The sequence below is a fragment of the Conger conger genome, chromosome 16 (assembly GCF_963514075.1).
Source record: "Conger conger chromosome 16, fConCon1.1, whole genome shotgun sequence".
Taxonomy (NCBI): Eukaryota; Metazoa; Chordata; class Actinopteri; order Anguilliformes; family Congridae; genus Conger; species Conger conger.
This window is the reverse complement of record NC_083775.1, coordinates 18,278,211-18,295,521: the sequence shown is the minus strand read 5'-3', so window position 1 is coordinate 18,295,521 and position 17,311 is coordinate 18,278,211. Positions and strand designations below refer to the sequence as shown.

The 17,311-nt window shown below is 47.0% G+C and overlaps 1 protein-coding gene across 2 annotated transcripts in view; it reads right to left on the bottom strand.

Moving 5' to 3' along the window:
• The window catches only part of LOC133114467 (protein sidekick-2-like), a 76,860-nt gene that overhangs the window by 13,289 nt on the left and 46,260 nt on the right, over window positions 1–17,311 (bottom strand). Inside the window, exons 10-34 of one of the 2 annotated variants that reach the window (XM_061223890.1) lie at window positions 16,969–17,085; window positions 16,707–16,874; window positions 16,431–16,533; window positions 16,102–16,278; window positions 15,722–15,858; window positions 15,319–15,466; window positions 14,046–14,186; window positions 13,626–13,807; window positions 11,319–11,434; window positions 10,800–10,995; window positions 10,316–10,414; window positions 9,450–9,641; window positions 8,570–8,691; window positions 8,211–8,320; window positions 7,011–7,161; window positions 6,496–6,733; window positions 5,688–5,803; window positions 4,609–4,798; window positions 4,235–4,333; window positions 3,433–3,627; window positions 2,700–2,901; window positions 2,197–2,300; window positions 1,411–1,481; window positions 1,002–1,137; window positions 225–281 (exon numbers count right to left, since the gene is read on the bottom strand). In XM_061223890.1, the coding sequence (XP_061079874.1) occupies window positions 225–281; window positions 1,002–1,137; window positions 1,411–1,481; window positions 2,197–2,300; window positions 2,700–2,901; window positions 3,433–3,627; window positions 4,235–4,333; window positions 4,609–4,798; window positions 5,688–5,803; window positions 6,496–6,733; window positions 7,011–7,161; window positions 8,211–8,320; window positions 8,570–8,691; window positions 9,450–9,641; window positions 10,316–10,414; window positions 10,800–10,995; window positions 11,319–11,434; window positions 13,626–13,807; window positions 14,046–14,186; window positions 15,319–15,466; window positions 15,722–15,858; window positions 16,102–16,278; window positions 16,431–16,533; window positions 16,707–16,874; window positions 16,969–17,085 (3,567 nt within the window). The remainder of the gene's footprint in view (window positions 1–224; window positions 282–1,001; window positions 1,138–1,410; window positions 1,482–2,196; window positions 2,301–2,699; window positions 2,902–3,432; window positions 3,628–4,234; window positions 4,334–4,608; window positions 4,799–5,687; window positions 5,804–6,495; window positions 6,734–7,010; window positions 7,162–8,210; window positions 8,321–8,569; window positions 8,692–9,449; window positions 9,642–10,315; window positions 10,415–10,799; window positions 10,996–11,318; window positions 11,435–13,625; window positions 13,808–14,045; window positions 14,187–15,318; window positions 15,467–15,721; window positions 15,859–16,101; window positions 16,279–16,430; window positions 16,534–16,706; window positions 16,875–16,968; window positions 17,086–17,311) is intronic. The other variant, XM_061223892.1, reaches the window with a different exon arrangement.

Here is a 17,311-nt window from a genome sequence, read left to right as displayed (position 1 = left end):
TTTCAATTATCAAGTAGTTTAGAGAGGATAGACAGTAGGACTGGCATGTACCGGTTCAAGTTGCAGGTTGTTCAAAGTGACAATAATGAAGCGTCTCAAGGCCTAACATCAAAATGGCAAAATTTCCTAGTGCTAGTGCACAAACTTGAAATCTTCAAGACCATGACATTGAATTAGAACTGAATTAGAATGAGTGAGAAAGAGAGAGGGAGAGAGATACTTACTGTCCAGCTGGTACTGGGTAAGTGAGGTCTGGTTTAGGTTGCGCATGCTGTATGGAGCTGGATGAAGTGGCGTTAGGCCGGGCCAGGTGGGGTCAGGTCAGGAGGCATTGGGGGTTTAAGATGCAGCCATTACAGAGCGAGCAGGGAAGAAGAAAAGGATAATACACTGATGTTAGTGAATTTAGGCACACTGCAGTTGGATGTTAAAGGTGTAGCTAAATTATAAAAATATAAAAAGACAGGGAACCTGGTCAAATATATATTTTTGTGTTCTGCCAAGAGAGTGTGGTGGACAGATAATAGGTGAGTGTTTGCCAGTATTAGGTTGCTTACAGGGGAGTGTTTGGCAGTATTTGGGTGCTTACAGGTGAGTGTTTGGCAGTATTAGGTTGCTTACAGGTGAGTGTTTGGCAGTATTCGGGTGCTTACAGGTGAGTGTTTGGCAGTGTTAGGATGCTTACAGGGGAGTGTTTGGCAGTATTTGGGTGCTTACAGGTGAGTGTTTGGCAGTATTAGGATGCTTACAGGGGAGTGTTTGGCAGTATTTGGGTGCTTACAGGTGAGTGTTTGGCAGTATTTGGGTGCTTACAGGTGAGTGTTTGGCAGTATTCGGGTGCTTACAGGGGAGTGTTTGGCAGTATTAGGGTGCTTACAGATGAGTGTTTGGCAGTGTTAGGATGCTTACAGGGGAGTGTTTGGCAGTATCTGGGTGCTTACAGGTGAGTGTTTGGCAGTGCTAGGGTGCTTATAGGTGAGAGTTTAACAGGGTTTACTTACAGGTGAGCTCGGCCCAGCTGACAGAGGGGCTGCTGATGGTTTGGATGGTGAAACTGTGCGGGCGATCGTAGTGGAGCTCTCGGTAACGCACCCGGAACCCCAACAGAACACCATTTATCCTCTCCTCAGGGGGGGGCTGGGGGGGCAGGAAACCGTCATCAGATAAACTCCTTATGATTGCCTAACCTCTCCCACAGCATGTCCCAATGCTGCATGCTGCTCAATCGTGTTCTTTATTTTTCATCACAGTGCGGATATGAGAATACTTTATCCGATGGATGTGCAAATGTCTTCAGTACACTCAGTTTGAGGCAGGGAGGGGTGGCAATTCTGTCATGAGACCGACCATGCTGGTTTCGATCAGTGAAATTTCCCACAGTCCCACAGGAGTGTCCCTCCCGCCACTTGCCTGCCAGCGTACCAGAACCGATGTCATGGTGTGTGGCGTGACAGAGAGGATTGTGGGAGCTTCATCAGGCACTGAAAGGGGGAAAGAGAGAGGGAGAGACTGAGCCCGTAGCCATGGAAATGCTAATCTATAAATGCATGGTGTCAATCAACCAGGCTGACCACCATTAAGATCACATAATGTCAAAACACACAAAAACACTAGCCGCTGAAAAGTAGGGTAAACATGGTAATTAGCGGAATGTGTGGTGGAATTTTCTAAATCTTTTCATGCCTGTGTTAAGTATGGCAAAAATGGCAGTCATTTTGATTGGTTGAAAAGGTATAAGGTCAAGAGTGTCATATGGTTTTATGGTTGCCATGGCACTCTTGGGACTGAAAAGGCTAAATTTTCCATTAACATATGAAGCAAGATAAGCACTGACAGTCTTCACGCTAAACATAAAAAAATAAAAAACATTTAACACAATGAAGAGGGCTGTTGCTGAAACATCTGTGCATCTCATGCTTACATTCATGTAATATATTTACAGTTAATGAATATTCTAGAGAGTGCTGACTGTTTGCTGTCTTTGTTTTTCAATCACATTATATCTGATTTGTTGGCAAGTCAAAGCATGCACGTCATAAAACACCATTGGCTGCAGTTCAGTTTAGCATAATGCTCAGATTATCTGATTAACTGTAGCAATGGTGCTGATGAGAAGAGGAGGAATGAGCCACAGATGACAGAAACAGATGAGAAGGCCCACACAGGTGAAATGGGGGTCAGGTTAGAGATCTGTACCATCCTGCAGGGTGGTGACGGCCTCACTCTGGTCGCTGTACTCGCTGTCCCCGATGTCGTTGGTGGCCTTCACTCTGAACTGGTATGAAGTGAAGGGCTTGAGTCTGCAGCAGGAGAGGGCCTTGTTAACCATCAAATAACCTTATCGAGGGCTGCTTTGTTTAAAATAACAACCATGACAACCAACGACTCGAGTGAGCTACCATAATCCATTCCATTACATTACATTTCATTAATGGCATTTGGCAGAAGCTCTTATCCAGAGCGACGTTCAGTTGATTAGACTAAGCAGGAGACAATCGCCCATGGAGCAATGCAGGGTTAAGGGCCTTGCTCAAGGGCCCAACGGCTGTGCGGATCTTATTGTGGCTACACTGGGGATCGAACCGCTGCGGGTCCAAGTCATGTACCGTAACCACTATGCTACATCTCCCTCACCCCCCACTCTACACTGATATCTCCTGAACTCCTACCCCACCCTGAGTCAGCCGCAGGCCCCTCACCGGTCCACGATGTAGGAGGTAGACTCGTGGCTGACTGAGGCTGAATGAACTGTCCAGTTGCCGTCCGGCAGCTCTCTGGCCTGGACGGTGTAATGGCGCACCGGCGAGAGGCCGTCGCTGCCCGGTTCCCATGACAACAGCACGCTACGGGCCTGGACTTCCTCCTGCGGCACCAGCGGGCGGCTGGTGGGCTGTGGGCGGGCTGACCGGAGGAAGCACAAAGACCTTTTTAGCTTCTAGAGCTTCATACTCTGAGAACCAGAGCGGTCTTCTGCACCTGTCTGGGGTGGTGGATATTTAATCAAGTTTTGTTTTGCATCATTCCATGACTGCCTATTGATTTAGAGCACCATCAGAAACAGTACTGAACTTTGCTTAGCTTATTAATCACAGACATGAATGATGGCAGAAATCACATGGCGAGAAATTACAAACTGAATAGTATTTATTCGAGATTGGTTTCAGTCTATAGACCACATAGACCTTTTGGTCATCCAGTTTGAGATATAGACCCTGAAATCGAGTCCTGTGCTTCTAACAGTCGAGCGCTGATGTGCTTGAGTAGACATAACCTTTTGTATTCTTGTTTGCTCAGGCTAGTCATTACAATGGGGCAAAGGGCTTCCTACTTCAACTGTAGTTTTGCTTGCATGATTAGTGTTGGTTCTCGAGGTTTGTCCCTTGCGTTCTCTGTTCTTTCCGTGTCATACGTGGGTTGCGCCTGCGTCCTCACCCCTCTTCTGCGTGGTGATCACCAGAGCCTCGGCGGCCTCTCCCCAGCCCTTGTGCGTCTGGGCCGTGACGCGGAACACGTAGACCCGCTCCGGGGCCAGCCCGCTCACCACGTACCGCCGGGCCCTGGGGCTCAGCAGCTCCACCACGGCCGCGTTGCTGTTGGTGGAATTCAGCCGGTACGCGACCTGATAGGCTGGACGACAAGACACGGTTAGGGAAATGCAATGTTATTGGCTGTCACCCGAGAAGCACTTGGTTGGCATAGGTTAAAACCTTCCTCATATTATCAATGGAAATGGATGGGGTATGAGGGTACGAGTGATAACAAAGAAAATCGGCTGGAGAAATCCAGATGGCACAGGGTAGGAGTAATAGCAAAGGAGGAGAGAAAGAGAAGGAGAGATGGTAAGAGGTAGAGCTAAAACAAGGTGGAGAGATACCAAGGTTGCAGGGCATGGAGTAGGAGCATTGTCCTAACATACAGCATGTTCAAATATTGAATCTAAATAAAAAAATAATTTGAGTAGCTTATTTTTTCATGTTAATTTCGCAAACTTGCCCCAAACCCTCCCACGACCCACAGTTTGAGTCCCAGTGGAACAGAGACTACATGGGGTGGAACGTGGAAGAGAGTGTGTTTGGGGTAGAACGTGGAAGAGAGTGTGTTTGGGGTGGAAGAGAGTGTGTTTGGGGTGGAACATGGAAGAGAGTGTGCTTGGGGTGGAAGAGAGTGTGTTTGGGGTGGAAGAGAGTGTGTTTGGGGTGGAACATGGAACAGGGACTGTGGGGTGGGACCTCACCCCGGATGATTCCGTTGGGCTGCGCGGGAGGTTGCCAGGTGAGGCACACAGAGGAGGTCCGTACCTCGGGGAACAGAATCCCCACCGGGGGACCCGGCACTAAGGGGCATAACAGGGATTATCAGTGGAACAGGATACAGCATGTTATATCCCAATAACTTCAGAACTGGTTGCAGTAAGCTAGACAGGTTAGGAATAAATGATACACTGACAAATACATTTTTTTGAGAATGAATTTTTCGGTTTTCCACTCTAGTGAGAAGGGCGCCAGGATGGCAATAAAGAAGATGGCTGACATCGCCGGTGTACTCAGAGTCTTGGCCCAAAGCAGCAGAGGTGCAGCCTCATGGGACTGGGCCAGAATGCAGGCCTACCATCATCCAGGGTCCTCTCCAGGATGGGGGGAGAGCTGGGGAGCCCGTCCCCGATGCGGGTGAAGGCCAGGACCTGGATCTGGTACAGAATGTACTTCCCCAATCCCGTAAGCTGGGCGCTGTGAGTGGCGTTCCCCTCCACTGTCCAGAACTGCAGGGAAGAGTCTGCCTCTCTGTCCTTATACAACACCTGCCAGGGGCGGGGAGGAGGCAGAAAGACAGGGACAGAGATACAGACAGAGGAAGGGAGAAAGAAGAGTGAGATGGAGAAAGAGGGAGAGGAAGAGCGGTCGAGAGTCCAAGCCAGAGATATACAACGTCGTCATCTATGAGTTTCTTACTTTGGTGGCACAAGTTCTCTTGTTATGAAAAGTAAGTATATCTGAACTGATGCAGACAAAGGGGAGAGAGATAAATCAGAAAAGAGAATGTGACAGAGGAGGGAAACCAAGGATGGGGAGGTTCTGTCAGTGAAGAAGGACACACGCTGTGTGTGTGCATGCGTGCGCCTGCGTGTGTGCACTCGCGTGCGAGACCCAGATCTCTGTAACACTGCACTGTGACAATGCCCTTTATAAAAAGCACTATACACTGAACTGAAATTGAATTGAACTGAAACAAGATCAACCACAAGCACAATGCACAGTAGCTAAATTTAATCCGCTTTGCATTAAATATCCACGGAGTTACTATATACTGTTGTGGTTTGTGTTAGCCTCATTATTTGCAGTGGGTTTGTTGTTAAGGTCTCGCAAGTCGCCTTCAACAAAAGCCTCTCTCCACTGAATGCAATGCAATGTACACGAGACACACTAAAGACTGCAAGTTAATGCAGTACGCAGTGAGTTTGGCTCCCTATGGCTCAACTAACTTAAATTTACTGGCAAGCAGCCACCCATCCATTAAGCAAACTACAAGAGTTTATTACAAGTTCATCAGAGAGAAGCTACGATAAAAACCAAGAAGCAAGTTTAAATATTACTGTTGTTTGTTAACACTACGACTATTAAAATGAGGCATGCCACAGTAATATCTCAGGCTGTTGCAGGTAGGTAAAAGGCAGGCTGCTGTATCTGTACCTTGTATCCCAGGATGAGCCCGTTGCGGTCTGGTTCAGGGACCTCGGACCAGCGCACCAGGATGCTGCTGGAGGTGGCCGCAAAGGCGGAGACATTGGTGGGGCCGCAGGAAGGAACTATTGGAGGAGACGGAGGAGTAGCGTTAGAACATTTGTGATGCTTTCGTGTTGCAAAAAATACGCAAGAGAGGGTGAGACAGTTCTGGGGCAAATAGAAAATATCTCCTAAACAAAACTGAAAGATGTGACTGGGGAAGAAGCAATCATTACTACAGTACATCACTACATTACAATCGCTTTGAAGACGGTCGTAACCAGAGCAAACTACACAAGAATACAAAAGTTAGACATGACCGAGGAGGCAGTGTGTAAGTGTGAAGTTAGCTGAACAAACCAGTAATAAGTATTGTAAACAAAAGCAAATATCGCAACACAGCTAAGCTATGTTTTCACAGCGATACTGATAACATCACTATCCCAACTACAGTATTAGTGATCTCAATCGTTATGACCTGAATCAGTTATCCGTTGTCATGCATGTGCATGTGGAAGTGAAAATGCTTGCATATGGACATACGTACATGGTTGTGTGCGTATGTGCGCCATCATACATATGTGCACATTTTGTATGTGCTTTGCATATGTATGCCTGCGTGTGTGTGTGTCTGTGTGTGTGTGTGTGTGTGTGCGCGTGTGCGTGTGTGTGTGTGTGTGTGTGTGTGGGTGTGTGTGCGCGTGTGTGTGTCTGTGTCTGTGTCTGTGCCCTCGCCTGTGTGTGTGTGTGTGTGTGTGTGTGTGTAATGGCTCACCAGACTCTCTGGTCCTTCCCTGGATGGGCTGGCTCCAGGGCCCAGCTCCGATGCCGTTGAGCGCCTGAATGCTGACCTGGTACTGGGTCCACTCCTCCAGGTCCTCAATGGTGAACTCCCTCTCCAGGCGGTCAGGGATGACGTGGTACAGCAGCCTGTCCGGAGGCCTGACCTGGCTGTACTGAACCCGGTACCCCACCAGCTCTGGAGTCCCGTTGTATTCCCACTCCGGGAGAGGCTACCCCACAGAGAACACAACTGAATGCACAACTCTCACATTGTGCGCATACAAACACACACACACATACACACGCAAAGAGACACACAGGCATGCACAGTATATAAACAAACAAATGAACACACACACAAACGCAGACACATACGCGCACACACACACAAACATATGCACCAAAGAATGTACACACACAAGTACAGTATGGCAACAAAAACAACAATTCAGAATTATGCATACACTAAGGGAGACACAAAATGAGAGTTATGCACAAGGTTCGCACCAGCCATCGCAGCCACAGGCTGGTCTCGCTAGCTGTGCGCAAGGTCACGTTGCTGGGGGCGATGTCAGGAGGAGCCTGCAGGGTCTGGATCTTACGGGATGGCTGGCTGGGGGGGCTGGTGTCCACGATGTTCACCTGACGCATTCGAAACCTGGACACAGAGAAACCTCAGATATGGGCACTCGTAGAAGGTATAGAAGTACAGTAGAGGTAAGCTGTAAAATGTAAAGAGTACATGGCATAGGGACCTGTAGAACTAATAAGGCTATAGTATGGGTATGTGTAGAGGTCATAGGGCAGATGTATGGGTATGTGTAGAAGGCAAAGGGCTATAGTACGTGTACTTGGATAAGTAAAAGGGGTTTAGTAGGGACACCTGTACAAGGTATAGAGGTATTGTATGGGAACCTGTAGAAGGCAGAGAGTTATCTCATGGGTACTTCAGGAAGGTGTATAGTGCCTTCCATAATGTTTGGGCAAAGACCCATTATGTTTTGATTTGACACAATTTTAGATTTGGAATCACACAATTAACATGTGGTTATAGTGCACATTCACAGATTTTATTAAAGGGTATTTTCATACATTTTTGTTTCACCATGTAGAAATTACAGTGGTATTTATACATAGGCCCCCCCATTTTAGGGAACCATAACATTTGGGATATGTCTTCACAGGTGTTTTTGCTCGGGTGTGTTTGATTGCCTTAACGCAGGTATAAGGGAGCTCTCAGCACATCATCTTTTCTCTTGTCTTTCGATCACCTTTGGAATCTATTATTGTGGTTTATAAACATGAGGACCAAAATTGTGCCAATGAAAGTCAAAGAAGTCATTATGAGAAATAAAATAACCATTTTATTTTTGTTTCTATGCTGTCATTTCTACATGGCGAAACCAAAATCTATAAAAATGCTCTTTATGAAAATCTGACAATGTGCACTTTAACCACATGTGATTTTTAAAATTTGTATTAGAAATCTCAAATTGTTCAGTACAGAGGCAAATATATAAATGATGGGTCGTCGTCCCAAACATTAGGGAGGGCACTATAGGAGTATTGTACGGGAACCTGACTAAGTTACAGGGTTATGTTATGGGTGCTTCAGATATGCATAAGAGTATCGTATGAGAACCTCTAGGAAGGTATAAGGGTATGGTATGAGTATGTTAGGAAGGTATAGAGGTATCAAAAGGGTACCTATAGAAGGTATAGGGGTTGAGGTCAGGCACCACGAGAGACCGGGCATCAGGTTCATTAGGCAGCTGGTGGACGGTCAGCCACTCCTCGTTCTCTCCCACTACGCCAATCTGACACCACACAGACAGACATGGCACTATTCAGAGTAATGAAGAGGCCACACACTGCATGACCACTTTTTTGTCATTTTGCTTTTTGATAAGCAAACTTTGAGAGCAATCATCGAGCTCTATGCACTATACGCTCCTCATGACTCAACTAAACAGGATTAATTTAAACAAAACAAATACATTCAGTTTATAATCCCTGTGTGCCGAACACAAAATGTTTAGCCATTTATGAGAATCCCATACGCTCACCTGGGCCTCCACTTGCCAGCAGGAGATGGAGGTTTTGCCATCGTAGCCGGGTTTGAACTGCAGGGTGACGGAGCGGGGACTGATGTTGGAGATGGCCATGTTGGTGGGGGGGCCAGGAATCTCTGTGGGGGGAGGGGGTTGGATAAAACAAGGCCTGGATTTACTGCCCAGGGGAAAGAAACGTTCCTAAACCAAGTTGTAAGGAGTGACTGGGGGAGGGGCCTGAATGGTGACTGGAGCTCTGCAGGACCAGCATTGCAGACTGCTGATGTAATGTGATGTCAACAGTACAGTGTTACAGTAGTGCTCCAATAACTGTGATTCAGTAGTGCTGCCATCTGGTGACAGTCAAGTGTACTGCAACATATCAGTCAAAGGCCCCAAGAACTGGCCTCATTGTTCCCTGTTGGGGAAGGGAGACCAAGAAGCCACGACTTTGTTTTTGAAGCCAACCTCCTGTTTTTGTTGAGATGTTGCTCACTAGTGCCAGTGCAGTTGGCTCCAGTATAGGTCTTTCCAACCACCAGCTTCAGTGTAAGTCAATGGTACCAGAACGGTCAAAAAAATTAGTGTCACTTGGACAATATTTGAATATTTTGTGGACCAACAAGGTTTGCATAAATGCCTTGGCACTGCGCATCATTCACCGGGGTCAGTATCTCCGGTGCTAAGTCATGGCTCCGGACAGTGAAGGGCACTGTACCTGGACCCAGCTGGACTTCATGACCATGTCTCCGGTTTCAATTTCTACAAAATGGCTGCAGGAGCACAGCATTTCCACAGTTTCAAAACGCCTTTCGCCTTTTCAAGGAAAGTCCATGGGTGACGTCACAGTCAGTTTGTGCATGTTTTTTCTACAGCCCAAGTGAGAGAGACTGACCTGGGGGGACCCCAGAGGAGATGGTGGAGGAGGACAGCAGGCCCTGGCCTTTGGAGGTCATCCCAGCCACCTGGATGGTGTAGGTGGTGAGGGCAGTCAGGCCGGTGACCCGGTACTCCTGGGTCACATTGGGCAAGTAGTGCGTGACCCGGGTGCTGGTGCGGTTGTACTCTTCCCAGGAGATGCGATACCCTGTAGATGGGAGCAGTCATACACAGGCAGGGCTTTGGAGGGAGCAGAGGGCCGAAGAATGGTTTGTTTGAACATCAGTTCACTATCCAAGCGATTAGACTTCTAAATGGTACAACTTTAAATGACACATTACTTTAAAATAAAAAGTTATCTTGCTTTAAAATGATTTTTTTAACAGTTTCAAAATAATAAAAAAGGGAAAAGGCCCTGTGCAAAGTTTGGGAACCCTGTCAGTTAGCCAGTCGAAACCAAAAATATTTCTTTTTATGAAAGGAATTGTCTGAAAACTATGGTGGCCATTCCAAAACCTTCACCCGTCTTTCCTGGAGGTACTACATGGTTGATTTTGAGGTATGCTCTGTATACAGGAACGTTTACAGGAATCCATGACAAAACAGCCGCTGCTGTTGGATACATTAGAAGGCATGGAGTTACTCCAGAATAAAAAGTTCAGCCCTGGAATAATACTCACCTAACTCATTGAAGTCATCTGAGTAAATCACCTGGGTCTGTGCCCTGAATAAATCCAAAAGGGTTCCAAAACTTTTGCACAGGGCCCTTTTTTTCATAAATCATAAACAGTAAAAAAAGAAATGCACCATTTAAAGTTCAGGTTTGCTTTTGACATTTAAACCAGCGGGGCCTTGCAGCCCACTATATGTGTGTCTGTGTACCTGTGAGAACACCATTCTTGTCTGAAGGCTCTCTCCAGCTCACTTTCAGAGACGTGTCCAGAATCTCTGTGAAGCTCAAATGGCCCACAGCACCAGGAGCTGGAAACACAATAGCCAATCATATGGCATGATCTACCATAGATATTGCCTGCAACAACCTCAGAATGAAGCCCAGATATTCCATTGTCTTTAATACAAGTGACCATGGATATCGCATCAACCAGAAACTGTTATATACAGCCAGCATACATAAATCAATGACTGGTAACACTACACCCCTACATACAGAGAAGAGCCCTTTCACAAAGAATTAAAAAGTTCTTTCCTGCGATGAGACAATGTGCACTGAGACACACTGTGGGAATTATGGACTATTGGACTATTATGGAATAATGGCTATTGAATACCAAGTTCTATTGATAACCACATAGCCAAAACATTCTGAAGCTTTTTAAAAAACCTGTTTTTAAAGAGACGGACTCACTGTCCTCGTGCGTGCGCAGCCGCTGCAGTGGACTGCGTGGTCCGTCGCCGGGCGTGGTGAAGCACAGCACGGAGGTGAAGTACTCCGTGAACTTCCTCAGTCCTGTGAGGGAACCGACGTGGACGCTGTCCTGGAAGTTGGGCCTCACTGTCACCACTTTAACCTCCTCCTCCTGACCTGGTTCCCATGCCAACAGCTAAATGATTAGGGAAGGTAGATTTGAGCCAGGATTTAAGAAAGATGTTTATCCTCAGCTTTATAACCCGTAATTAATACGGATTTCTCAATTTCCACAACTAATAGTTCACATCAAAGACACTTGACCATACAAGGTGGATCACTCACAGATATCTGTGCTCAGTATACAAATTTTAGAAAAATATGCCGATATTCAACAGGACATTCATAAGGAAGTGACACAGGACACAGCATAACAACTTGGGCGCTACTGCAAGATTGCGGAAGTAGAAGACAGTTCTTCATCCCAGCACTAGAGGGCAGTGTGGTGCTGTAGCTCACCTTGTATCCCTGGTTGATGCCATTGACGAACTGGGGGCTGGGGGCGCTCCAGGACATGCGGATGGTGGTGGAGTTGACCACCTCGGCCCGCACGTTGCCAGGAGGGATTGTGGGTACTGTGGCAGTGCGGAAACGGCAAAAAGAGGAGGGAGCCTCAGTCACCAGTTACTGAGCGAGCGCTGCTCCCTGCATACCTCCCTGTGAGGTCATATCAACAGGTCTCTGTATTTTCTAGCTTAGCCTTTATGTTTAGTTTGGGTCAAACTGACCCACTTAAAACCTTTTAGTAAAAGAAGAATTACATTTTTGAAAGATGCACAGAGCAGTCCGTAAGTATTTAAACAGTGACACATTTTGTCGTTTTCACTCTGTACATATGTTTATGTGCACTTGTAGGTTAAAGTGCACTTTCATCGTCAATCTGAGGGATTTTACACCGATATTGGATGAAACCGTGTATAATTTACAGGCTTTTGATACATAGTCCCCCCCAATTTAAGGGAACCAAAAGTCATTTGAAAAATTAGCACAAACTGAAATAACATCATTATATTCAAAATTTCATTGCATGTCCTTTGCAATCAATGACTGACTGAAGTCTACGACACATTGATATCACCGGATGCTGGGTATCTTCCCTGGTGATGCTCTGCCAGACCTGTACTGCAGCCCTCTTCAGCTCCTGCTTGTTCAGGAGACTATTTGCCTTCAGTCTGGTCTTCAGAAAGTGAGATGCATGCTCAATTGGATTGAGTTCAAGTGACTGACTCGGCCAGTCAAGAACATTCTACTTCTTGGCCCAAAAAACTCCTTGGTTGCTTTGGATCATTGCACTGCTGCAGGATTAATAAAATATAATATAACATTTATATACAGTTTTATGGCATTTTGCTGACACTTATCCAAAGTGACTTTTATCCAAGCAGTTTTGATGCTTTGCTCGGATTTGAGCAGACAAGATGTTTCTGTATACTTCGGCATTCATTCTGCCCAAGCCATAACACTATACTTCTCTTGATGGTCAAGTCAAGTCATGTTTATTTATGAAGCACATTTAAAATGACTACTGTCAACCAAAGTGCTGTATAATTTCTAATTACTGTATATCTGTTGGACAATCACAAAGGGATTTTTCTTCACCATTCTGTGGCCTAACATGGTCATTTGCATTGCTGAGCCCACCATTCTGCTCTTGCTTCTTAATGTACCAATCAGAGCAGCCAAATGTCCAATTACTTTTGGTCGCATAAAATTGGGAGGACTGTATTTAAAAACACTGAAATCACTGTTCACCCAATATGGCTGGAAAAATCCTGCACATTAACCAAAACAACAAAAATGTGTCCTTGTCCAAATACTTACGAACTGCACTGTATTTCAGTACCCAAACCAGTGGCTATCATTTTGTATTTCTGTAGTTCATCAACTGTATGTCTTTTTGCCTTAATGGTTTCTTTGAATATCATTAGATAAAGATGAAAATAATTGAATGTCAGTTCAGAACAATAAATATCAACCATCTACTTCATGAAAACCTTGTTTCATTTAAAAATATCGAAGATAAACTTGATTTATGTCCCAAATGCTGTCATTATAGTCGATTTATATAAACACATCTTTATCACACACAAAAATGATGCTTTTAATGGTTAAACGTGACCTAGCAGAGGTAAATGGCAACCATTAACCATATTGTAAATACTATTTGGAATTTAGATAAATATAATATATATGTCAAGTATTTTATGATTGTATTTATTTTAAATCTGAATAATGTTGAGGAAACATTTGAAACAGGTAAACAATTTCACCAGTGCTAACAAGTAAACAGAGCACAAGCGTTATAAAGAAATAAAGAGAAATAAAGGAATGGGTCTACAACGTGGTGTTCCTGAGTTAGACATGCTTACAGTATGTAAGCAATGTCCAACTGGCCAGACTGATGTTTTTTGGATGAGATTCTTAATCTCTTGACTGGGCACAGCAGGTCCTTTGCAGTACTGACTGTGGAAAAATCAGATCATTTTGTACAGACCAAGGTATCAGCAGTTGGGGTGGGAGCTGCTCGGCCGCAGTTCTGACCATTACAGGAGCCACTTGTTTGCAGTACTGTGCACAACAGAAGTTGCTCAATCACAGTACTGACCACAACAGGAGCTGCTCAAAAGCAGTACTGGCCAACAGGAAGCTCTCAGTCACACCACTGACAATGAAAGCAGCCGTACATTACTGGCTACGACAGGAGCAGCTTACTCACAGCAGTGACCGTGAAATGAGCGGGCAGCACTGACCGTTTCCCAGCCTTACCTCCCTGCAGTGTCCACTCGGTCACCTTGTGGCTGAAGGTGCCCAGGCCAGCCCCGTTGTAGGCCGCCACCTCGATCTCGTAGCTGGTCCAGATGATCAGGTCCTCCAGCAGCAGGTTGGTCTGGTCCGGATTAGTGATGTTCCTGAACTGGTATCCTACCGGGAGCCCCGCCAGGCAGTAACTGACAACGGAGAGGAGGAGAGCAGGACAGATAGATGGAGAAGAGGGAGAATAAGAAGGAGAGAGAGGAGGTGAAGGGGAGGTAGAGGAGAGAGAGAACAGGAAGATAGAGGAGAGGAAGGAGAGATGGAGGAGAGGGAGAAAAGGAAGACAGTAGGGTGAGAAAGATATTGATGCATGCAGTTTCAGATTGGACGTGTGTGTGTGGTCTGGTGTGCTGTTGGGGGGAAATCACTCACCGGACGACGTAGCCCTGCAGGGGGCCGTTCTGGTGGGCTTCGGGCGGGGGCTGCCACTGGATCATGATGGACTGGTTAGTGCGCGCACTCGCGATTACAGTCTGAGGGGGGGCACTGGGGGGCTCCTCTGGGAGGGACAGTCTGTAGGGGGAGCGGGAAAGAGGAGTGAGCCACCGTCACACTGCCTGTCTGTCCGTCAATTGGTCGGGGAAGTAAGAGAAACACAGGGGCCAGAACACTCTCGCAAATGCTTCGGATAAAAGTGCTGTATAATTGCCAACCATTTACAATTTAATTTTTAATTTAATGTAATTTTTCTTAGCGCAGTTGTCAGCAATACTAAAATCTGACTCACTGAAGAGAGGAGAGAAGACAGCATTCCCAACATATGTCCCTATGTCACATGTATCCAACCATATTACCCTTGTTAGTTGGCACACACATGAAAATGTCCGCTAAACAGAATAAAATAACGGACAGCTGCAGCCCTGTTCCCGCTCCTCCCCTGGTTCACACCACACGTTGACAATCCTGGAGCTACAGATATCATCAACATGCCTCTCTAAACTGTTGACTATTTTTCGCCTCATTTGGACTTCCTACTTCTCCAGTTAATATGCTACCCAACTGTAACCTGTCAAACCAATTTAATTTGTTATAATGCATTGCTTAACACATTTCTATTATATCTATCAATCATTACAGCTTCCTAGCCATTTCTCATTAGTCAGGTGTATTATAAGTGTATATAAGAAACCTTTCAGTATCTAGTCTTGATTGTTGGCTTTTGATTGCCTTTGGAGTCTGGTATAGGCATTTGTCAACATGAGGATAATAGCTGCACCAATGACAGTCAAGGAAGCAATTATGAGGCTGAGAAATAATAAAGTCAGTTAGAGACAAATGTTCCAAATCAACGGTTTGGAACATCATTAACAAGAATGAGAGCACAGGTGAGCTCAGCAATCACAATGACAAAGCCAAGGAAGACCACTACCACTACATAATCTATAATTATAGTTATAATGAAAAAAACCCTAAACAAGAAGCAGGTGTTGATGGGTTAGTGACTACTCTCCTCAGAAGACTTTACAAACAGATCTACAGAGGCTACACTGCAAGATGCCAACCACTCTTTAGCTGCATAAAAAGGATGGCCAGGTTGAGTCGTACCAAAAAGAGTTCTGGAGTAAGAGCAAAGAACTACGTAGAGACTGCACTGTAAATTAAAGGACAGACAGTAAAACAGCTGTAGTCACTGCTGGTGTCTCACCGGTTGGTCTCCTTGCTGAACGGCCCTTTACCCACATCGTTGACGGCGCAGAGGCGGAACTGGTAGGACCGAGCTGGGATGAGGCCGCTGACCGTCACACTGCTAGCCTCGGGTTCGATGCTGGCTAGGAGCGCGGTCCATGGAGCATCTGGGTGTGATGGACAGGTGGACAGACAGGCAGTACACACAGACATTATTAAATGGCAGGAGGAGGGGTCATTCCAAGCCTTCTCTGCTATATCCTAAACTAAGGACTTCCATGATGCACTTCCCATGTCATTCTCAGGATTCCACCTACCATATTCCTAGACCGTCACATTTTTTCTCATTCGTTCTCAATAGCCCTCTCTGGCTCTCACAGAACAGCACAGTTCCAGAATTCCTCATCCAGGAGCAGACTCACTGTTCTCAGACACTTCTAGGATGTAGCGGATCAGAGGGCTGTTCCCATCGAAAGGCTCCGCCCACGTCAGGTTAATGGCTCTCTTCTCTGACTGGCTGAGCCGGGCCACAGGGTTCTCTGGGGCGTGAGGGAGCTGCCTGTGGGAGAGAGATGGAAGAGGGGAGAAAAAGAGATTGAGAGAGAGGGAAGGAGAGAGAGGCAATGAGACAGAAAGGAAAAGAAAGGTATGGAATGCCAAAAAAGTAGAGGGGGGGCGGCTGGGGATTGGTAGAGGGAGGTTTTGGATAAAAGCGTTCACTGGAGACCCAATCCCAGTGGAATGGCACAGACACTGGCGCGTTGCGCACACACAGGGGCAGAGGAAGCTCGAGGCTGTGAACCTGACTCGGATGTTGGCGCTGTGCGAGTCGTTGCCCCCCACCGAGGTCACCCTGCAGGTGTAGGTCCCGATGTCACCTGACCAGGTCTGAGAGATGTGCAGCGTGCCGTCAGTCTCCAGACGCATCCTGGGAGTGGAGCCCACGTTGAGGACGGCGCCCCCTTTCTCCCACACGTAGCTTAAAGCAGAGGCGCAAGCAAGGTCAAAGACTTGTATAACACTACATTTTATAACAGTGCATACGACTTATCCTCACTACAGTTCACAGGTGACACACACGCACACACAAGCACGCACATGCACTTCTAGGTAGATTAGGCTTTCCCACACCTGACGGTGACACTGGGGTCATGGGTCACTCCGCAGGTCATGACGGCTTTAGTCCCTTTGATGACACTCTGGTTCTGAGGTGGGCTGGTGATGCGGGTTCGAGCTGGATGTCATAGACACGAGAGCGTGCACAAGAGAGAGAGTGAGAGAGTGAATGTGAGAGTGAGAGTGAGAGAGAGAGAGAGAGGTTAAGAGGGGAGAGAGAGGGTGGGGTGTCAACACAGCCTGAACACGGAGGGGGGGAGGTCTACAGGCAGCTGGGGGTCACGGCCTTACCCCACACCACCAGCCGGGCTGTGGCCTCGTCGATGCCGCGGGAGTTGCTGGCCGTGCAGGTGTAGGTGCCGGCGTCCCACATGTGGGAGGGGTTTATGAGCAGGCTGCCGGACTCCAGCAGGGTGAAGCGGGGGAGCTGGACAGAGCCGCTGGCCAGAATCCGCTCGCCTGAGGGGGCAGGGGGAAAGGGGGGGGATTAGGCAGGAGAAAAGCTCAGTAGCCATGGACACGCGTTCAGGGGGCGAAGTCAGGTGCCACTTGCCTTTCTGCCAGGTGATGGCAGGGCGGGGGGCGCCCGTTGTGTCACAGCGGAGGATGACGGACAGCCCATCAATCACCGCACTGTCGGCGGGCCCGGCCGTGATGTGGGGGGCGATGCCTGAGGAGACGCGTCCAACAGGTGAGAGAAACACAAGCAGGGATACACACACATATACACACGCACACACACACGTGCGTAAGCATGGACACACACACACACGCACGCACACACGCAAGCATGGATACACACACACACACGCAAGCATGGACACACACACACACACACATGCAAGCATGGATACACACACATACACACACGCACACACACACACAAGCAAGGATAA